This window comes from Arvicanthis niloticus, chromosome 15 (assembly GCF_011762505.2).
Source record: "Arvicanthis niloticus isolate mArvNil1 chromosome 15, mArvNil1.pat.X, whole genome shotgun sequence".
In the NCBI taxonomy this organism is placed as follows: Eukaryota; Metazoa; Chordata; class Mammalia; order Rodentia; family Muridae; genus Arvicanthis; species Arvicanthis niloticus.
The window spans coordinates 61,698,198-61,721,164 of NC_047672.1; the positions used below are offsets into that span (position 1 = coordinate 61,698,198).

The window sequence follows — 22,967 nt, forward strand, 5'->3', positions numbered from 1 at the left end:
GCCAGCCTCAATTACATGAGAATCTGTCTCAGAAACAAACAACAACAACAAAAAACAAAAACAAAAAAATCTACACCTCTCAGGTCACCATTTTAGATATTAACCTTTCCCTTTTGGTGGTGCATTCTAGCAGGCATTTTACAACTGAGCCATATCCTCAATACTTCTAAACCTTAACTTTAGACATGGTCTCACTAAATGGCCCCAGCTGCCCTTGAACTTATAATCCTCTTGTCTCACTTTCCTAAGGAGCTGGGTAACAAGCCTGTCTTAGCACTGTTTTAAATGAAGATTTAAGAAAAATAAACTTTATACATACACAATTTTTATAAATTATTTTACTTGTAAAGTCAAACAGCATGAAAAGTAGTTGAAAGTCTATGAAGACATGAGAGCTTATTGGTAGGATATTACGTTGTCACCAAACAGCACAACTGCACAAGCCTGACCAGTCTCCTCCTTTTCTCCTGGGACTGCCTTTGCAACTCATGCTTCCTGTTTTCTCTGCATCTAAACTGCTTTTCATGTGGCTATGCTTCAGATGCCAATTTATTTAGATCTTAGTGTAACAATTTAGACACATTAAGCATTTTCGCTCTTACTCTCTTTCCTAAGTATTTATATCAGTTTGGCCTTCCTTTTGTCCTCCAACTTGATAGAAATGTGCTGTCAGAAATTTGCAAGACATGGATCATAACTCATTAATATGAAAGGGGACAAATGGCTACCATTGTAGGCCGTGTAGACGACATGATCTTTGTCACAAAGACTGAATTCTGCCTAAAGCATGAAGGCAATCCTAACAGTTATATAATATTTACACAAATATTTTCTACTTGTCACAAAATATTATTTTGATGTTTTTTCCCCACTAACCTCTGGATATGTAAAAATAGGCCTAACTTATAGGTTGTGCACAATCAGACAGTACGCTGCAGATGATCAGTTTATCTACTTTGAAAGTTTTAAAAGTTTCTATTTTTCCTTCAAAAAAATGGCTGGCTATTAACTTTAGTTGTAAATTATTCTAAAAACAAAGGCCACTTGTCTAAAGTGCAGGTGCATGCTTTAGGGATCAGGATACAACTTGACTACTGTATTATTAAAGAAAGATCATCACCTTCCAAAACGGCAGCAATGTTAGGCGACGAAGCCACAGATCTTTGTTTTTATAACCATTCCATCTATGCGCTGTAACCCTGATACTCAAAGCCCAGAGTTTGTAACCCCAGGACCTGGGAGACACTAAGGCAGGAGGAATGAGAATTCTGAGGGAGTTCAAGACCAGTCTGAGAGGGCTACATAGTGAGACCTTGTCTTAAAACAAAAAGAAAACCAGGAAATCCACTTTCCCTGAGTCTCAAAGCATGTATGACACACTTACTCTGTCCTGAGACTTAAAGGAACTTCCATCATGGCTGGGGTGAGGAGAGGTGGTTTCTGCAGTACATGCAGATTCTGGACTTGGTACAGGAGAAATTCGACCCAATGTCTGTGCATACTTTGCTTCCTTTTTATTTGAAACAAGATAACTGATATCTTTGCTGAGAAATTCTTCAACTCGCTAGAAGAAAACAAAGTATTAATAAAAAACTCCAAAGCTCTTTAAAGACACTATGAACAAATTCCAATTTCATATAATCTAATATCTTACAAATTGGTGGTTTTCATGCTGCATATTTGAGCCCATAGTTCTGAGGAAGTAGAATGGGAGTCTCATTAACAATATCATGTGCCATATACTACTCTTAAGTAATTTATCCTATTTAATGCAGTTCATACTCTCATGTTACTTATACACTGGAGATGAAAATGGAAGTGACCAACAAAGCCTTCTACGGAGGTGAACTCTTCTCTGCCTGTACTATGTAACACTACACACAGACAGTAAGCATCTGAAATGTAGCTAGTATAACCAGGCCACTGAATTTTAAATTTTACTTAGATGTTATCACATCTAAGTGAATTAGCTACTTCCTGGCACATCAGTTTAAATCATTAAGTTTATAACACTTCTTAAGGCTTAAACACAGCAGAGAAAAGGAACCTTTATTCTCACAAGCATAAAATTTTCAGAAAACACACCCCCCATGAGTATGCTTTGTAGTAACACATATAACAAAGTCTAGGGGAAGGGGAATTGAATTAGTACTATCAAAATTCATACCATATAAACACAACTGACACAGAATACTAAGAACCAAACAGAAGTGACTAATAATCTGTAAAAGACTTTTTCAAAGCTCTCATTTCTACAGGATTTACACTATGAAAGGCAGTAAAGGGTCAGCAAGATGCCTTTATGAGCTGGTGGTCCTTGTTGCCAAACCTGATTATCTGAGTTCAAGCACCTGGACTCACATGGCAGAACGAGAAAGGCCACTCCTGAAAGTTCTCCTCTGATTTCTGTGTGAGAGTGCACATCATATGCGTTGCAAGCATATTTATATATACTACATAAAACTTCATGAAACTACATAAAACTAAGAAGTTAAAACCAAAATGAAGCAAAGTTTGTGGCAAGTTTTTAAGCTACCACTGACTCAGAATTAGTTGTTGACAGGAGCAACCTTAGTGAAATGCAAGTTGTTTCCTTTTCCCTTCTAGGAAACATTTATTTTCATTGACCAGCTAATAAAGTATCCATATTTATTTATTGCAAAAAATACAGGTCCTGTATAAAGGTAGAAAAGAATGTAAATGATAATTTATATATAAAATACTGCCTTAAACTTCATAAAGTCTCCAGCAATTGCATATATATATGTGTGTGTGTGTGCACTACCAAATGTGTGTACGTATATATGTATACATGCACGCAGGAATGCATACACACACACACACACACACACACACACACGTATGTATGTATGTATGTATGTAGTATGTATGTATGTAAGTATATATGCTAGTTCAACTAAGTTACTCCAATTGTGTAGTAGAGTAAGGTGAAAATGGGCTGCTCTCCCAGAGGACCAGGGCTCAGTTCCCACCACCCACACGGAGGTTCACAACTATCTGTAACTTCATTTCCAGGTGGTCTGCTGCCCCTCTCTGACCACTTCAGGCACTATATGCATGTGGTACACAGAAATATGTAGGCAAAAAGACTCAAGACACTTAAAATGAAAAATTAAAAAAAAAAAGACTTTCCATGTCAGGGGTTCTCAACCTGTGGATCACAACCCATTTGGGTGTCACATACCAGATATCCTGTTTATCAGTATTTACATTATGAGTCATAACAGTAGCAAAATAGTTATGAAGTAGCAACAAAAAAATGTTATGCTTGGGAGACAGCACAACATGAGGAATTGTATTGCAGGGAGCCAGCAGATGAGATGCACAGTCTATGGTCTCTGGAGACAAGACTCTGTCAAAGTTAAGTGAGGTCATCGAGTAGGATCAAGACCCAGGGCTATGGCTCTGGCTATGCAAAGGAAAAAGGATCCAAGTCAGGGTGATCAGCCGCTGCGTTAACTACATTTCTCATGGGCTGTCACAAAATACTTCACAAAAATAACTTGAAGGATTAATTCTGGTTCAAGATGTGATGGACTATAATCAGTCCACCGTGCAGAGAAGGTATGACAACAGGAGCATGAAGACGCTGAGCCAGTGTATCTGCAGTCAGGAAGCAGAGAAATAAACACGAGAGCTGTGCTAGCATTCAGTCCAGAACATCTCATCATGGAGCAGCCCCTCCTTGTTGGAGTTTGCTTCCTGTTGCTATCTAAAACACCGACCAAGACCAATTTGGAGAAAGGGTTTTATTTCAGCAATATTTCCAGGTAATAGTCTGTCATCTAGGGCAGCCTTCCAAATGCTGCAGTCCTATAATACAATTCCTCACGTTGTGATGACCCCAACAATAACATTTTTGTTATCTTTTCATAACTAGTTTTGCTACTGTTATGAATCGTAAATATCCATGTTTCCTGATAGTCTTAGGTGACCCCTGTGAAAGGGTAGTGAAATTTTCACCACAGCGTAGTGAAAATTTTGTTTTTTTTAAAGAACCCAATTATGTGATATAAATCTGTATAATCCCAGGTGTGGGATGTAGGCTGATTCGGCTTGGCCACATCAATTAACTATGATTTGTCTCTTGCTCTAATAGGACATAATTTTTGCCAGTCACATATAGTTGAATTCTGGGGACTCTGGAGAGGGTATAAACGTGAGAGCCCTGAGCGGGCCTGTGTGCTTGCTGCTCCCCTCACTGGTGCTGGGTCACCGTGTTTGCAATTGCTGGACTGCTGGATATTCTGACAATCAAGATTGCATTTGTCCCTAGGAACTCAAAGACCCTAATCTGCAGGCAGTAGCCTACAGGTCAATGTCCCCTTTCCACTCTAACCTCCTTCCTCTCCTACCTAGTGTTGGGGTTTTGAAATGGATTAGGGTGGTAGATGTAACCAACACCCCAAAGGGGTCAAGCCCCAGAGACTGAAAACCACTGATGTAGGGGAATGAGAGCAGGAGCGTGAAGGAACTGCAGACCATGGAGGAGTGCTGCTCATCGGCCTGCTCTCCATGTCTTCATCAGCTTGCAGATGTACATTTACCTCTCTGACACCCCACTTTCAATTCTTTCAGATATATAAATTGCTTGAAACTGCCCATACTGTTTGCACAGCTGCTGTCTCATTTTACATTCCCAGGAGCAGTGGACCAGTAAAACTGTCAAGGCTAATACGTTTATTTCTGTTCTTCGACAGCATCTTATTGGCATGCCTAAGGTTTAGATTTGCATTAGCTGATGATCAGAACGCTGTGGGGCTGAATGTCTATTTATTTATGTGTGTGAGTGTTTGCTCTGTTTTGTGTGCCTGGTGCCTGCTGAGGCCAGAAGAGGGTGTCAGATCCTCTAATTATAGATGATCTAGAGCCACCATGTGGGTGCTGGAAGCTAAGACCAAGTCCTCTGTATAAACAAGGGGTTTTAACTACTGAGCCATCTCTACAGTTGAAATGTAGGTCTTCATATATTCTGTAATCAATACACTTATTAAATATAGGATTGTAGCGGGATGTTCCACCCCCCCCCTACATTTTACAATAAAACTCGGTAATTCGGAAGGAGCTAATATGGAAGGAGAGGAGAGACAAAGGAGGTAGAGGAGAGAAGATGGCTGGAGATGTCCTCGTGTGTTTAGCAGTCTCAGGTATTCATATCTAGGTTAGTTAATTGGGTTAACACTTCTAATTGTGTGAGCATCTTGTTAATCAAGCATTTCCAAATATATAAATATTGGACAGCCATTTAGTATTAAGAGTCTTCATTCTAACAGTTATCTCTGGATGGCCGGTATTATCTGGGCTCAGCCAAACATTGTGGACAGCGTGGTGGATTGGCTGATCTAGCCATCACAATGGCGTCTCGTGGGTGCCAGGGCCGGTGCTTCAAGCTGGTCCTCTGGCCGAGTCTAGTCAGGAACATGGTGGCTGCTTAACAAGCCAAACTGAGTGCTGCCTTTTTAAATATTAACCTCAACATAGGCTATACAATTTTTCTTTGGAAACAAGCCTAGGTTGGCCTTGACCTAAAAATGACCTTATGAGTTTCCTGTCTTTACCCCTGAATGCTGGAGTACTGGTCTGTGACACTGTTTTTTGTGGAGGTTGGGACTGAACCCAGAGTTTCATGTAGGTCTAGTAAGCACTCTATTAACCGGGAGAAAATGAATGACTTGGAAATATTCTCTACCATTCAGTGATTTCTTGTTAATGTCCCGGGAGATAGAGGAGTTGTTACTTTTAACTAAGTTGAACTTATGAATCCTTTTAATTTGCTGCCAGTGATTAGACGTAATTTTGGTACTATTGAAATCACTGCAAAGTCAGTGTTAAAAATACTTCTTTCAGTATTTTCTAATTATTGGAGGCCTCTTACATTTATATCTTGGCTCCATTTTGAGTTAATTTTTATATGTGATGCAAGGTAAATTTCCAAATTCATTCTTTGGCATGTAGATATCCAGCTCTCCTGAAACTGGCTGGCAGAATGATCTTATCACTAAAAAACAAAAATAAGCAAGACAACTAACTATATAAAAATAGTTTATTTCTGAGCTCTCACTCATTGGCCTGAATGTTATACAACTATAATACCATAAATTTCTCCCAGTTTTAATTTCGTATTAACTGAGTTAAAACTCCTTAATGTAAACATTTAAAAAGGACAGTGGGAGAACTGAGAAGGCTGAGCAGATAGAGCACTTGCTACTCTTGCAGAAGACCCTGGGTTCAGTTCACAGCATGTACATGGCAGCGCACAACTCTCTGTAACTCCAGTTCCGGGGGGTCTGATTCCCCTTTCTGTCTTCCTTGGGCACTTCAATGCCTTTATACAACAAATACACGATCATAATTTAAAATAAACAAACAACAAAAACCCTCTCAAAATAACAGCTCCACAAGACCAAAAGGAAAGCAAACCAGAAAACCACTTCTGTTGGGCGTGGCTCAGATTTGTTATTTCAGACCTGGGGAAATAGAGGTAGGAAGATTACAAAATTCCAGGCCAGCCCTGCTTAAAACTAAAACCCTGCTACCTCCCAAAGCCCAACCCTACTATTTCTGCATAATGAAGAACATGCCCTTTATAATCTGGTTCTAACATAAGCGACTCTTGCCACTTCCACATCTCAGTTTCACTTGCAGGTAGTTTGTAGCATTAAGTACAAAACCACATCTATACAGGCATATATTTTAAGTCTGTTCTTTCTAAAATGTGTATAGTTTACTAAATACAATTCTGATATTCCTTCAAGCTCAAACATTAACTGCACTGATTCACAATGGTAAGTAAGTATGTCCATCTGTATTCCAATACCAATTTCTACACACTTCTATCAAAGCTCTCCCAGGGCTGTTCTGTAATTAGTTATTATTATGCCCACACAATGTGCTCTACAATTCTTCAATTAGAAGTAATCTTCCCTTTCTTTTGATTTTTGCATTAAATTACAATCAGCTGTACCCATGTGTTGTGTAAGATTCCTAGAGGACTGAAATATTCCATCCTACAGGAAGATCCTTAAGCAGGACGGTAAACTACTAAAAAGACTCATAGGAGAAAAGCTGCAGACCAGACCAGCTGCCTGGAAGCAGCAGCAACCAGCTGAGCTGCCTGCAGCCTGTGCACTGTGCTCCAGGTTTCCCAGCTTCTGTGAGCTGTCACCCAGGCTGGGGTGAGCCTTGGAGGTGCAGCTGTCTTCCAATCACTTCTGCTCCTAGAAGTAACCTCAATAAAATTCATTGGTCCACCAAGTTAGACTTTGGTGGTATCCATACTTTGCTTTGTCATAGGATTCCTATCTGGGGTGAACAGATATCCCAATAGAGTTGTTTCCCCAGGAACAGATTTTTCACACAACGCCATACCATTTCTATCTAGATCAGAGCTTCAGGAAAGAAAGACATAGGATTCATTTTAGAGCCTAAGAAAGCACAATGCTATGCCTGCAAACCATACTCGGAGAACTGCTCAATTGTAGTTTTGCCATGGTCTTCAATTGATTGGAAACGGTTGCCTTTGTCCTCAAGATCATGACATAACAAGGTTATTACCCTGTTGGAACATAGTCCAAGAATGGAGTCAAGTGAGAATTCTGAGTGCTTGTGAGAAAACTCCAAGAAACAAGATGAGTCTTGTGCCTTCAGCTTTTTCAAAACACAGAATTGTTCTTGGAATGTTTTTTTGTTTTTTTTTTTTTGTTTGTTTTGTTTTTTGTCCCTCACAGGTGTAGTGGATAGAAATCAGCTAACTTCAGCTGTTGTTACTCACATGCTCTATGGAAAAGCGTGATTCTGGCATATGCAGTTTGTCATTATGTTTCAACACCTTATTCATGTGATTCTTAACCCTATAAACTGCCTGATAATAAAGTTGGTTATTAAATGAGACTTTAGTCCACCTCATTTTTAGGCCCCACTCTCCCAGGGTCATGCCACCAACTAGATCAGTTAACGCCATGCTTATATTTTTTTTTTCCCAACTGTTTTATTCTAGTCTAAACTGTTAAGAACTGGGCCTACCCTTTGTTCTTTTTCTTTAAATAGGGTCTTACTAAGTAGCCCAAGCCAGCACGAACTTGAATTCATGATCCTCAAGCCTTGTCCTCCTAAGCCCTGTGATTATAAGCCTACAAGTCTGGCTCTGTCCTTCTTAAGTGGCTTTCATTTGGCTATTCTTTTAACACTACAAAGGAAGGTTCACTATTATGTGAAGATTGACTGCTATACAGTCAATAGTTGAATTATCACAACCATCCTCTACAAATTTTTTAGCATGGTTTTATTAAGGCTCATAAAAAAAAAAAAAAAACCCAAATATTTGTGGTCAATTAAGCAGTGACACCATTGGGGTGATCCAAAGCAAAAGAGAATAATAAAAAGGATAGATGGGCTAAATACAACTAAACATTAAAGGAAAACAGAACCTTTTAAATAAATGACTATTGATAAAACTGGGTTCCTTTAAATGTGTTAAGAGAAACCAGGACCTAGGAACTAAATTGACATCACTGAATTATACAGCAAAGACCAGAGCTAGGTACTTTTTTCCAACAAGAAAGGCAATGGGTTGTGGATGTCAGCTCTCTCTTTTACCATGGGTTTGGCAGCATATGCCCTCCCTTACCTGCAAGCTACCTCACTGGCCCAGCACTTTGTTTTGCCCAGCACTTTGCAATAACACAAATCATGCAGCAGAGTTTTTTTGCATTTGAGGAAATCATAGGGACCAGAACATCTGAAGAGCCCACCTCAGGAAAAAAAAAATCACTTTCGTGATCATGGTAACTCCCCTGCCACATTACTATAAAACTTATGTTTTTAATATATCCACTGAGATACTTGAAACCATTACAGGGTAAAACTTGACATATATAAAATCAAAAGTTCCTTAACTATCTATGGTAGAGGTAACTGAAAAAATGTTTCTTGAAAAGTATCTTAGGAAGTGTTGTGAGGATGGGGAAGAAAGAAAGGGGTTGTGGAAGTGATTCCTGTCCCAGCACCGACACTGCTCGTTTACTCAAAGCTCCCTGTTAAAGGTTTCCCATGCTGGACTCAGAGATACAACATTGTCTGGAGCATCTTCTGTGAAAAAGGCAAATGCAATCAGGAGTTATAGAGACCGAAAGTTAACAGACTGGTCACTGTATTTGAGAAAGCTATCAACTACTGCATAGCCACTGATCGTGAATGAATGGCTGTGTGGGCCTGTCACAGCAGGTAGCACTTCTTTCTAAAGTACTCGGATTGGTACTCACATCTAAGGCCCCGAGAACATGAACACACCTCGATAGTGGCAGGTCTATCAACCATGACCTTTAGAAGTGCAGCCATAAGGGCATTATGATAAATGCTACCATAAATACTGGACAGTAGAAAAGTAGGATGCTCAGGGGGTGGAGACAGGCCTAGTTATGCAGGAGAGTAGGCAAGAGTGGATGGGTAATGGGGAACTGAATGGATACAATTTGTATATGAATGTAACTGACAAAAACATGGAGCCCACAGGCTTTTCATGGTCGAAGTGGAATTCTATCAACTGCCACCCAAAGAAAGGTAGACAAATTTCAAGGGCAGATAAGTAAAATATCACATTAATGAGTAACTCTTAGAAATCCATGAAATGTTCTTGTGAATTTCCAGTCTTCGAACACAATGTTCTAAAATGCTAACTTTCAGTCCAGCAGAAACCTTTGAAACAGTAAAAATCATACTAACCACATTTGCTAGATTTTAGGTAATATTAACATTAATACCCAAGAAGTCTTCATAGAGCTCTGCCTGAGTTTTCTAACCACCAAGTAAGGGCTACAACAGGGAAGGCAAGTTTAATTATTACTCTAAAACTGTTCCTTCTGTGACAGGCGGCTGTTGACGCAGTACTTCTCTCCTCGTACATATGCACACACACACAAAGTATACACATATATGTATGCGAGTACATCATACAAAACAATATGTGTATAATACATATCATTAAAGAACTATAAACAGCTCGGTCAGATAGTTCCTGCTATTTTGAAAGAAAGGCCCTTCACTAGGACAAAGGAGTCTCACTCCTTCATACCAAACCACTAATTGCAGAAACCTGAACGTTTTATCAGGCTACACAAGGCTTAAAAAAATGTTTTCTTTATCCTTTGACATTGGGACTTGAACACAGAAAGCCTTGCACCTGTCAGTAGGTGTCAGACCATTGGGTTACATTCCCAGTCCCCAAATGATTCACTAGCAACAAACAGCTTATCAAGCCGGCTGTTGGTAAGGGGCTGTAACTTCCCAAATGAAACTACTTAGTGAGTTCACATTACAGAATGCCAGTATCACTTTTCTCAGCTTTTGGTGAGGGTTCGGTTCTCACTTACCCCTCCAAGTTCCTTTATATCTTTTTGTAGTTTCTCACATACGGTGATAGAAGGCAAGTCAAGGTAAAATATTTTTCCCCAAAGCGGCTTATATTTGGATTTTTCCAGTCTATTATCAGCTTTCAGGGATTTCAAGGATGCTCTATTCTTTTCATTTTTGTCTTGGATGCCACCTGTGATTAAAAAAGAATCAGGCAATGTGCTATGCAGACAAAATTTTAATTTAGTTTAAAAAATTATTCAACAGCCTTTTTGCAGAAAGGAAACATTATTAGTCATAACAAATTAAGTCATTAGAATGTGAACATTTTCCTGAATATTACCACTTAGGATGAAGGCGAACCGCCTGGTATGGTTTCCACAAATTCTATATTGGAGAAAAAAAAAAGCCGAATCATCAGGAAATAGTCATTATTTACCCCTGTTCCATGTATGAAGGCAGGGAAGTCTACAAAGCCGTTCTGGAAAATTTATTGTCTCATAGTGTAAACTTCATGTGGGTTATTAGCAGTTCTGTGAAAACCCAACACAGGTGCTTCAAATATTTAACGCTTATTTACCTCGGCACCCGCACACACTTATCTTGAATAAAGGACCTAATTCTCAAGGGTTACTGGATGCTCAAATTTCGGCTTCATAGTCTGAAACTAAACGATGGAGTTCATGCACTTCGTTTACATAAAAGAACTTAGGCCCACTAAGGGCACTGCCATTCATCTCCTTACTTTTATATTAAAAGCAGATGAGGATCAAACAACTTCTTTAAACTTTTCAAACATAACCTGCACATACATAGTTAATAGACGCACACGTATCTCTTAGGAATTTTCCTTATAATGAGTGTTTATTTCTATATGAAATATTGAGGTTGAAATCTGCTTTTGTCTATTAAGGTTGAAGCGCGCGCTCAGGCGCGCGTACACTCACATACACATATATATACATACATACACACACACTCCATCTCCCTCATGAGTGATGGAAACTAACAGTCACAAAAGGGAGTGGGCGCCTCCTCCGTGGGGCGGTGTGGCCGTCGGGGACCCGCGCATTGTCTGCAGCTTGCAGCCCCGGGAATGCAGGATCGCTCGCAGCTGAGGCGGAGAGACACGAGGGGCCCGGCCAGCGTCGGTCCCTCACGGAGACCGACACCGAACGCCTTCCGGGCGCCGAGAACCCACAGAAAGGCCAGAGCAGCAAGAAGCCCCCCGCAGGAAGCCTCTCTAGAATCCGCCGTGGAACCGGCAGAGCAGGAAACGATTAAAGGGACCGCGGCGGGGGAGGGGCTCCATACCCGGGAGAGGTGCTTTGCTGTGGATCCTCATGGTCTCGAGGCTCATGGCAGCCGCCAGGCACCTACATGCTGGGTCCGCACCGGGGGCCGCATGGGTCGGCCGCGAACACAAAGCTCCAGGGGCCCACCGGCTCTGGCCTCGGCGCCTCGGCGAAGGGCCGCGTCCGCTGGCGGAGTTTCAGGGCCGGTTCCGGCGCAGAGCCTCGGAGCAGGAAGGGGCCGTAGCTCCGACGTGGGAGCCGCGGCGGTTAAAGATTTGAAATCGCGTCACGCGACCGCGGCGCCCAGACGCGCTCCCCGCCCTTCCGACGCGGGGGCCGGCCTCGCGCAGGCTCCACCTGCCCCGCCTCGCGCGCCGCGGGCCCCGCCCCCGGCGGTGACCACGCCCACGCCCCGCCCCCAGCGCGCGGGCTCGCGCTGCCTCAGTCCCCTGTGCTCCGGCCTCCTCCTCGAGTTCCGGCGCCGCTCTGCTGACTTGGAAGTGTGGGGCAGCCCGGGTAGTAGACGCAGTTAGCCTAGGTTTCACCACATTGCCGTCATCACCTGCTAGGTTTGCTGGGACCCCGGCCTTGCTGTCGTCTCGCCACCAGGTACTCCAGTTAACCCCGTGCGGGACGCGGGCCCGGCCCTGGGCTCCCGCCGACCTGCAGAGGCCACAGAGGTCCGGGGTGGCCGCGGTGGCGGCGGGGCCGGGGTCCACCCGCCGGACCCGACTCTCGCAGCCCTTTGGGTACTTTTGTTCTATGCAGACCTGTTCTTTCTCTCCGTGTGTATAATTCCTTTTTTTTTTTTTTTTTTTTTTTTTGCAGCAATAAAAGAGTGGAAAATAAAGTCTCAGGGTTTTTCATCTGTAAAACGGGAATAGTTACGGGATTATGGTCAAGACGAAATTCAAGTGTTTGTGATTTGTTTTAATTTTGCTTTGTAAGTGAGAAAATGCCTCACAAAACTTGTTTCCCTTACAGACGTTATGTTTTGTATTGTTCTGCATTTCTTAACTCTTGGCTATGATAGACACTCCTTAGAGTATTGATTTTTGATGGAGTCCCTCACGACAGTCAGTGCAAATAATTATATTCAGGCACAGATAGGTGAATTGTGAGACTGACTGTTAGCCAAAGATGACATCAAGATGGATTAGGATTGCTGCAAGAAATGATTTTGTTTTGAACAGGTTAAGGGTGGAGGCTGGAACTATCTTTATTAAACTGCTTAAGACAGTTGGAGATAATTTGTAAATTTGTAAATCACAAGAAATGTCTGAAAGAGGGAGCCAGAAAGGGAAATTTAAGAGACATTGTCCTGATGAATTTGAATTTATATAAACTTGCTTAACAGATCTTGAGAGGGAGGAGATATAGTTTGAGCAAACATTTAAAAAATTTTGGAGGGAGGAATTTAATTTTCAAAGTGTAAACGCAGAATTTAGAGAAATTTAAAGAAAGAACACAGAATTTCCATGTTTGTAAAATGGTTTAAATGTTTGATAAACATTAATACTGAGTAGAATTAAAGCCCCCAGGGAGGGAGGACGGGAGGGCGGGCGGGCTGGCTGGCTGAATTCCTCGGAGTAGAGCTTGTGAGACCAGACCTGGAGAGAGTCTGGGATAAGGAAAGGAGAGTGAAGAGACCAAGCTGAGGCGTTGGAAGAGCCTGGGAACAAAACTTAAAGGTGGGGAGGCATAGCATTTTCGTACAGAATTAAGGTGCTCCCAGTTTCGCTAATCTAGGAATTGGATAATTCTGAGGCTCCAATTTAGTCTGAAATGGCGCACTGGTTCTTAGCTGTTAGGGGGATTAAGGGGAATGTTATTGAAAGCATATACGTGCCTGGAACTGTAAGAACTCTTAATTACCATCATGTTAATGACCCTTGCACAACTCTGTCCCCAACCTAGTTCAAACCAGCTAAAACCTGAACAATAGGCTGTGTTTATGAAGTGGGAGATGCCATTCACTTCCTTAATGTCAGTTAGAATGATAATTGGGGTAATTACAATTTGAATGGTAATATAGCTAAGTACTAGACTTGAACTAGACTTGAAGTCAAAGGTTGAACACACTGAAGAAGAAAGTGATAGGGAAGATGGGTTGGTTTTCTTTCTTTTCCTTTTTTTTTTTTTTTTTTTTTTTTGAACTTTTCAGGACATGGGAAAGATGTAATCGTGATTCTTTGGAAAATCGTGAAAACTGAAGTTGTTTTTATGCTCTTGTGAAACGTGATTTATATTTCTTCTGAGACAGGACATTGAAAGAGTTGGAATGTTGTTAGACTCACCCTTATGTGTTATGTAAGGGATAATTCCAAACTATGAATAAGCAAAATAATCTACTCACCACCTAGTTAGTGATTTTTCAGTCTACCCAGTATCAGATGGACCCCAAATCTTACAGCTGCCACAGAATGAAGGACTCGGTTGTATAAAGACAGAAGTCTCTTTATGTCCTGTCTGTAACCAGGTCTATATAAGAATGTGGTTTATGTTTTTGTTGTTTCTCGTTTTGAGATGGTCTCCCTTGTAGTCCAACCTAGCCTGGGATTTACAGTTTAGCCCAGGCTGACCTTGAATTCAATAGAGATCCTCTTGCATCAGCCTCCCAAGTGTTGGAATGACAGGAATGATCACCATACCCAGCCTAAAGATCTTGAAAATGGACTTTAATAGAGTCCTTAAGATGTAAAGGAGGCTTTATATACAAGAATAAATGAATGGGGCCAGAGTTATTTATAGTAAGAAACTGTATTAAGTCATTCTGTTAAGAAAACCTGGAAAACATTGGGCAGAATTTTGTGCGTCCAATTTGTTTGATTTGTTTATTTTATTTTATTTTTTGAGACATGGTCTCAGTATGCAGCTCTGTATGTCATGGTCTACATGCCATTATGTAGACCAGGCTGGCCTCAAACTCAGAGATCTGCCTACCTCTGTCCCCCAAGATGAAAGCTGGAAGCCAGCATGTGACCCATAAACTAAATGCATCCTAGGATAGCTGTGAATGTGGCCCAGCACATTTGCAGATGACAACATAATGTAAAGGTGTCAAAAGTTTAGACAGCCCTGTAACTAAGTGAACACTTATTTGACTGAGTCAAGAGAAATTAATTCAGTTAGAACTGGTCTAGCCTTAGAGCAATTTTATGACCTTAGACAAATTCTAAGTAAGTGTGTGTGTGTATGTGTGTGTACTCGAGCACGTGTATTCTAGACACTGAACCGGGTACTTTGTGCTTTACCACTGATTTGTATCTACAGGCAAATATTAACCCCTTTGTTCTGTAATTCCTTGTCTATTAGTGAAGTTAATATCTGTGCAGTCTGCTTCACCATTTTTTTGATTATTAAAGGAGGCCTCACCAGCTTTTTTCACATCATGTCAAACATAACCAAATACACATTTTATATTCTTGAATTTAGATGATGACTACTTTGTAATACCTATCACTTTCCTGTTTTACTTCTTCCCTTAAGCCTTTCTCGACAAAAGGCGTTTTCTTTCTTTCCTATTCATAGTAAGCCTGACTTAGACCCAGCATTGCTCACTCGAGGCCCCTAATAATAATTATCTGCCAACTGTTAATATGTAGCATTGTGGTAGAAACGTTTAGGGGAGCAGAGAGGTTCAGCTCATGACATCCAGGAAGCAGAGGACAGAGAGGGGACAAGACATGTAATGTTGAAGACAGGGTTTGTGAAAAGCAGAGTGGTTGGAGTGACATGCTGCCAGTGAAAGTGTACATTAGTCTGTCTTTCTAGAAAGGACATTTGTATCAAAATGTGTTTGTGACAACAGTCTTGCTGTAAAGTCCAGACTGGTTTGTAACCCTTCATTTTTCTGTCTCAGCTCCTGAGGCCTGGGATTACAGGTCCTCACTGCCACATCAGGCTTTGAGTAAGGGGGTTTTGTTTGTTTGCTTGCTTGCTTGGTTTTGAATTTTTTTTTTTTTTTTTTGAGACAGGGTCTCCTTAGGTTTTCTGGCTGTCCTGGAAGTCAATGTGTAGACCAGACTGGCCCTGAACTCACAGAGATTCTCCTGTCTCTTCTTCCCAAATGCTAAGTGGAATGTGTCATCACACCCTGTTCTATTTTTTTATTATTATTATTATAGCCTATCTTAATTTCCTCGCTGAGGTAAGTGTAGGAAGACTACAAAAAGATACATGAATTGAATATTATATCAAAATGGTTTCTTATTGAGAATTTGAAAACCTAAGAGATTGTTTAAGCGTAATTATATACTACTCTGTAAGCACTGAAAATGACATAGACATTTATCATAGTGTTTCTTTATATTTATAGCAGAGTACTACATAAACATAATATTTACTGTTTTTTCAAACCAGAGCATGTGTACATATATCAACATCTATTTGTTTGTATATGTATATATGACTTCCCAAAAGTCTCATTAAGTTTTTGTGAAGATACTAATTAAGGCTATGTGTTTTTATTTTATAAGTATGCAACAACTATTGGTATGCAATAAAAAATGTGCTATATCGAATGGTAATCTATTCCAGAGTAGGGAAGGTATCTAAGTAATGTTTATCTACTAACATACAGATTTTGTACATTTTCATCACTTAGCTGCTTTTGTTCTGGCTCTCGGTCAAAGGATGTTTCTGTGCCTGTTGGTTACCTGTCCTGCAAACGTAATAGTGTAGCCAAACACATTCTTACCAGAGGGTATATGCTATTAGTGCCAGTCGCACACTAGCTTCCATGTATGACTTACTTTTGGCAGTGATAACAACATGTGTTCTGATATAATTCTATTCTATTCTATTTTGTTTATTTTTGTAGTGCCGAGGATCAAACCCAAGTCTTGGGCACGTTAGGCAAGCACTCCTGATTATTGTTTTTATAACTTAACAGGTAATTTTGAAGGCATTTGCCATTCAACTTTATTACATATGTACATAGATGTAATATATATATATATATGTATATATATACATATATATATTAATTATATACATATGCACATATACTATTTTAATTTTTGCTTTAATGGATTTTTTTTCCCGACTAGGTAGAAATATGGAGCCTGAAACTGAAGGGCCGCCACCAACAACCCAAGTGACACCTCTTCAGCAAATGATTGCCTCTTGTACTGGAGCTGTATTGACATCACTAATGGGTAAAATTATATTACCAGTACAGATTATGTAGCTATGAATATTCCATTAGAGTATATTATATTATCCAAGAAGTAATGATATTATTTTTGAGGGGTACAGTGTGGGATGCATACACTTGTGCATGTTTGTCGTTTGTGCACGTGTACATGTGGCAGCCAGAAGTCAATGTCAGCATCTTCTGTTGCTCTGTCCCTTATTTGTGTGTGTGCCTGTGTATTTATGTGTGTACATACGCATACTTGCATATGTGTATGCAAGTGTGTGGAGACCAGAGTTCAGTGCTGGATATCTTCAGACAAGGTTTCTCACTGAAGGCAGAGCTGCATAATTGGCTAGCAAACCCCAGGGATCGATCGTCTTTGTCTTTGCCTTTCTGTGCTGGGATTACAGTCCAGTGCCACTGGGCCCAAAGATTAAACACGGATGCTGGGGATTCATATTCTAGTCTGCACACTTGTGTGGCAAGCACTTTATTGAGCTATCTCTTGAACCACCAAACTCATGGTCATATAGAATATGCAGGATTCCAGTGTTTTAGCAAAATAATGTGAAGAAGAAAAAAGGAAGAGTATCAGATTTCAGTCCTTGCTTGTTCACTCACAGGCTGCTGCTACAGTACCCATTTTCCTGAGGCTTACCTTTTTACTGAAAATAAGAGGTTTCAGCAGAGTGTGGTATTACATTACACACCTTTAATTCCCGAACTTCGGAAGCAAAGACATGTGGATCTTTGTAGGACAGCCTAGTGTACATAGGAGTTCCGGGACAACCAGGGCTACATTAATAGAGGGACTCTTAAAAAACAAAAAACAAAAAAAAGGAGGGAGAAATATGTTTTTAAATAAGAATTCTTAGATTCCCTATCAATATTATTAAACTTTTACAATTCTTTTAAGTCTTTTAAACTAGAAAAAGAATAAAATATTTACATATAGAGTAACATAATTTGGGGTAACAAGATTTCTCAAGGTTTTGTGGATTTAGCCTTTTGTGTTCCATGTAGCCGTAGTCAAATGGTTTAAGTGATAGCTTAACACTGAATGATTTTAGGTTGACTAGTTTGTTTAGTTAAGATAACAAGTGATTAGAACATATAAACCATTTTTATGTTGTATCTTTAAGTTAGAATTCAAGTTCATAATAGCCTTAAAAACTATCTAATGTGACTTTCTTGTTCTCTGATGAGGAACAATTTCTTGATACCACAATTTAATGTTTTTGGGTTTTTTTTTTTTTTTTTTTTTTTTTTTTTCATGAACTAGAACATGCAAATGAAAGTAAGATGCAAATTTTCTTCGTTGTTCTCAAGTGGATGGCAAAACCTAATACTTATATAGATAAATTGATCAGATTGGGGAGACTCAAATCTTTAGACTTTTAGAACTTTCATAAATTGCTTTAAAGAACATATTTTCTAAAATTATAGTGCTTCAGTTTTAACACTAATGGAATTGAGGTTGTAGACTGAAATGCCTAGTCCTTGTGAGAAGTGATTTGCAGTTCATCTTGTGGACAGCTGCTCTTAATGTGGCACTCAGCCACATTAAGAGCAGCTCAGTGGTAGGACACACGTTTGTAAATAAACAGCTTACCCTTTGCATAGGAATGAGGAAAATTATGGCTTGATGTATAGTTTTATAATACAGATTTTGAGATATCATATCTTAATTAAAGTTTATATATCCATAGTGACACCTCTGGATGTTGTTAAAATTCGACTCCAAGCCCAGAACAACCCATTCCCCAAAGGTGTGTATATTAAACTTTTTAAACTAGTTTTTTTTTTCTTAGATTTTAAAAAATGTTACTGTACTCATTTTTGTTTCCATGATATTTATGTTAATTTATTAGAATTGATGCCTTAGCTAGAAACATCTTTTTCACCATTTAATTGTATCTATTGAGGTTTAGGCAGAAAAAAAATTTTTTTTTAAATAAAAATTTGTGATTTACTGTTTTGCTGGGTATAGTAGTCTGGGCTGCCATCTGTGGTCTCTGAGAGCCTGTAAAACATCTGTGTAGGCCCTTCTAATTTTTAGAGTTTCCATGGAGAAGATATGTGTTATCCCAGTCTGCCTTTATGTTATTTGGTCTTTTTCCCTTGGGGATTTCTTTCTTTGTTTTGTATGTTTAGTGTTCCGAAAGAAAGCTGAGTGGGGAGGAAGGTTGGAGAAGATCAGCTTGGTCAGCTTCCTGTGGGGGTGGGGAGTTGGGTGAGAGACTGGGGGATTGGGTGTGGAGGAGAGGAGGGAGTGGTGAAGATCTGATGTTAGCCTACCTGCCTCCCTGGGCCAAGTGCACTGAGGGTTCCCAGGGAATGTTTGCTGGAGTTGAAGGCTGGGATAAAGCAATGAATAAGGGAGGGAATTTTGGAGGGAAGAGCTGTATGATCGTTGGAATGGTGTCTTGGGGTGAAGGTGGGCCAAGGCAGGCGGTCTGCTGCAGAGCTGGGGATGACACTGATGGATTAGGTTTGTAGGAACAGAGGGAGCTGTGGAGAGCTGCAGTTAGCCTACCTGTCCCTCTGTTTGTTGACTTATAATGCAAGATTATTCATTATGACTGTGGAATTTGATAAAAATGATTCTATATTGTATCAGATGAACAAGAATCCAACACTGTAATCAACCAACTGTATAAAGGTCGTGTATCAAACACAAGTAGCAAGAGTTGGCTGAGCTGTGGTAAACTGCCTTATTTGAGTCCTCCCTGTTTGGAGAATGTAGCTCAGAGGGTACATTGCTTTCTTTGCATATATGAAGCCATGGGTTCTATTCTCAGTGTTAGTACAGTGGAGGGGGCAAAGAATAATAAAATATTAAATAAATCTTTTCTGTTAAGTATATAGAAATGAGGTCAAATGAAAAGTCATATTTCAGATACGGATAAATGTAAAAAGATTAAAAGGTTAGTTTTGTGCATTAAAGAAAGTTGTGGAAGCAGAGCAGATGACATTATGACACACAGAATTTCTGTAGTTCACACAGGACAATCTGGTCAGCAAGTATGAAACCATTAGGACAAGTTGTGGTAAATTAGGTAAGCTAGCAGCTGTCTAGACAGAGCAGTACACATAGAGAAGAGGAAAGCACTGCACTACTTGTATTACTAACATTTGTTCTGCTTATCTTGACATGAATTCCCCATGTGTGCAAGAGTTAATATATAAACATGTTTCTCTTTCTTCCATCTCCCATCCCGTAGGTAACCTAAAAAATACTTCTGTGCACATGTTTTTAAAGCCATGGTTCAGAAAATAAAAACTCAGTAATTCATGTTGTCATTTCACAGTGTGAGTTTAGAGGCTAGTTCTGACTGACCTTGAGCAAACTGAGCTGATTACCCACGTTCCAGCCAGGAAGTTCTCTTTCTGCACTTTTCTAGTCTCACTGTACGTGCATTTTATCTGTAAAAATAATATAACTTTGTGAAATAACTACTGCAATTGTCCTCTGCTTTCTTAGGAAAGTGTTTTTTATACAGTAATGGACTCATGGATCACATGTGTATCTGTGAAGAGAGCAAGAAAGCGTGGTATAAGAAGCCAGGAAACTTCCATGGAACGTTGGTAAAGACAGGCTTTTGATTTGCAGTCTTGTACGTTTTTCTTTTTTTTTTTTTTTTAGACTTTTTATTTTATTTTTAAAATTTGATTATTCTATTTATTTACATTTCAAATGTTATTTCCCTTCCTGGTTTCCCCTCTACAAACCCTCTATCCCATCCCCCTCCCCCCACCCAACCACTCCTTCCTCACCACCCTAGTATTCCCCTACACTGGAGCATCAAGCCTTCACAGGACCAAGGGCCTCCAGTCCCATTGATGTTACATAAGACCATCCTCTGCTCCATATGCAGCTGGAGCCATGCATCCTTCCATGCGTATTCTTTGGTTGGTGATTTAATTCCTGGGAACTCTGAGAGTGGGGGGGTGGGGGGATCTGGTTGGTCGATATTATTGTTCTTCCTATGGGGTTGCAAATGCTTTCATCCCTATCTGTATTGGTCAGGATCTGGCAGAGCCTCTCAGGGCTCCTGTCAGCAAGCACTTCTTGGCATCAGCAATAGTGACTGGGTTTGGTGGTTACATGTGGGATGGATCTCCAGGTGGGACAATCTCTGGATGGCCTTTCCTTCAGTCTCTGCTCCACTCTTTGTCTCTGAATTTCCTTTAGACAGGAGCAATTCTGGATTAAAATTTTTGAGGTGAGTGAGTGGCCCCATCCCTCAACCAAGGGCTATGCCTAACCTCTGGATATGGTCTCTTGCAGATTCTCTCTCCACTTTCTTGGGTATTTCAGCTAATGTCATCTCTGTTGGGTCCTGGGAGCCTCTTACTTTCCTGGTATTTGGGACTTTCTGGTGGCTACCCTAAGTTCCCCATCCCCCATTGCTACACACCTGTGTTCAATGTCCTGACCCTCTGTACATCCTGGTCTCCTCCCACACCTGATCCTGCCCCCCTTTTTCCCTTCGCCCTACTCTCTTCGGCCCAACACCCCTCTACACACACCTTATACCTCCCATGATTATTTTATTCTTCTATGTAGGACTGAAGCATCCACACTTTGGTCTTCCTTCTTTTTGAGCTTCATGTGGTCTGTGAATTGTATCATGGGTATTCCGAGCTTTTTTCCTAATATCCACTTATCAGTGAGTGCAAACCATGCTTGTTCTTTTGTGTCTGGGTTACCTCACTCAGGATGATATTTTATAGTTCCCTCCATTTGCCTAAGAATTCCGTGAATTCATTGTTGTTAATAGCTGAGTAATAATTTATTGTGTAAATGTACCACATTTTTTGTATCCATTTCTCTGTTGAAGGACATCTGGGTTCTTTCCAGCTTCTGGCTATTATAAATAAAGTGCTATGGATATAGTGGAGCATATGTCCTTGTTATATGTTGGACCATCTTCTGGGTATATGCCCAGGAGTGGTATAGCTGGGTCCTCAGGTAGTACTATGTCCAATTTTCAGAGGAACCGCCAGACTGATTTCCAGAGTGGTTGCACCAACTTGCAGTCTCACCAACAATAAAGGAGTATTCCTCTTTCTCCACATCCTTGCCAGCATCTGCTATCACCTGAGTTTTGATCTTAGCCATTCTGACTGGTATGAGGTGGAATCTCAGGGTTGTTTTGATTTGCATTTCCCTGATGACTAAGGATGTTGAACATTTCTTTAGGTGCTTCTTGGCCATTTGAGTTTCCTCAATTGAGAATTCTTTGTTTAGCTCTGTACTCTATTTTTTAATAGGATTATTTGGTTCTGTGGAGTCTAACTTCTTGAGTTCTTTGTATATATTGGATATTAGCCCTCTATCAGATGTAGGACTGGTAAAGATTTTTTTCCCAATCTGTTGGTTCCCGTTTTGTCCTGACAACAGTGTCCTTTGCCTTACAGAAGCTTTTCAATTTTATGAGTTCCCATTTGTCTATAGTTGATCTTAGAGCCTGGGCCATTGGTGTTCTGTTCAGGAAATTTTCGCTGTGCTGATATGTTCAACGCTCTTTCCCAATTTCTCTTTCAGTGTATCTGGTTTTACGTGGAGGTCTTTGATCCACTTGGACTTGAACTTTGTACAAGGAGATAAGAATGGGTCAATTTGCATTCTTCTACATTCTGACCTCCACTTGAGCCAGCACCATTTATTGAATATGCTGTATTTTTTTTCTGCTGGATGGTTTTAGCTCCTTTGTTAAAGATCAGGTGACCATTGGTATGTGAGTTCATTTCTGGGTCTTTAATTCTTTTCCACTGATCTTCCTGCCAGTCTCTGTACCAATACGATGCAGTTTTTATCACTATTTCTCTGTTGTAAAGTTGAGGTCAGGGATGGTGATTCCCTAGAAGTTCTCTTATTGTTGAGAATGGTTTTCAATATCCTGGGTTTTTTGTTATTCCAAATGAATTTGTATCTCTGTGAAGAATTGATTTGGAATTTTGATGGGGATTGGATTGAATCTGTAGATTGCTTTTGGTAAGATGACCATTTTTTACTATGTTAATCCTGCTAATCCAAGAACATGGGAGATCTTTCTTTCCATCTTTTGAGGGCTTCAGTATCTTTCTTCAGAGACTAGAAGTTATTGTACAGATCTTTCCCGTGCTTGGTTAGAGTCACACCAAGATATTTTATATTA

At 40.2% G+C, this 22,967-nt stretch overlaps 2 protein-coding genes across 3 annotated transcripts in view; one reads left to right on the forward strand and one right to left on the reverse strand.

Moving 5' to 3' along the window:
* The window catches only part of Dbf4 (DBF4-CDC7 kinase regulatory subunit), a 28,449-nt gene extending 16,481 nt beyond the window's left edge, over window positions 1-11,968 (reverse strand). For both annotated transcript variants that reach the window (XM_076913102.1, XM_034519176.2), the window contains exons 1-3: window positions 11,683-11,968; window positions 10,389-10,561; window positions 1,385-1,564 (exon numbers count right to left, since the gene is read on the reverse strand). In XM_076913102.1, coding sequence (XP_076769217.1) covers window positions 1,385-1,564; window positions 10,389-10,561; window positions 11,683-11,728 — 399 coding nt within the window. In that variant the 5' untranslated portion in view covers window positions 11,729-11,968. The remainder of the gene's footprint in view (window positions 1-1,384; window positions 1,565-10,388; window positions 10,562-11,682) is intronic.
* Window positions 11,969-12,086: 118 nt separating this feature from the next.
* Slc25a40 (solute carrier family 25 member 40) overlaps window positions 12,087-22,967 on the forward strand; it is a 29,623-nt gene continuing 18,742 nt past the window's right edge. The window contains exons 1-5 of the mRNA XM_034518768.2: window positions 12,087-12,272; window positions 16,486-16,557; window positions 16,715-16,822; window positions 18,513-18,572; window positions 20,288-20,391. Of these exons, the coding sequence (XP_034374659.1) occupies window positions 16,723-16,822; window positions 18,513-18,572; window positions 20,288-20,391 (264 nt within the window). The 5' untranslated portion in view covers window positions 12,087-12,272; window positions 16,486-16,557; window positions 16,715-16,722. The remainder of the gene's footprint in view (window positions 12,273-16,485; window positions 16,558-16,714; window positions 16,823-18,512; window positions 18,573-20,287; window positions 20,392-22,967) is intronic.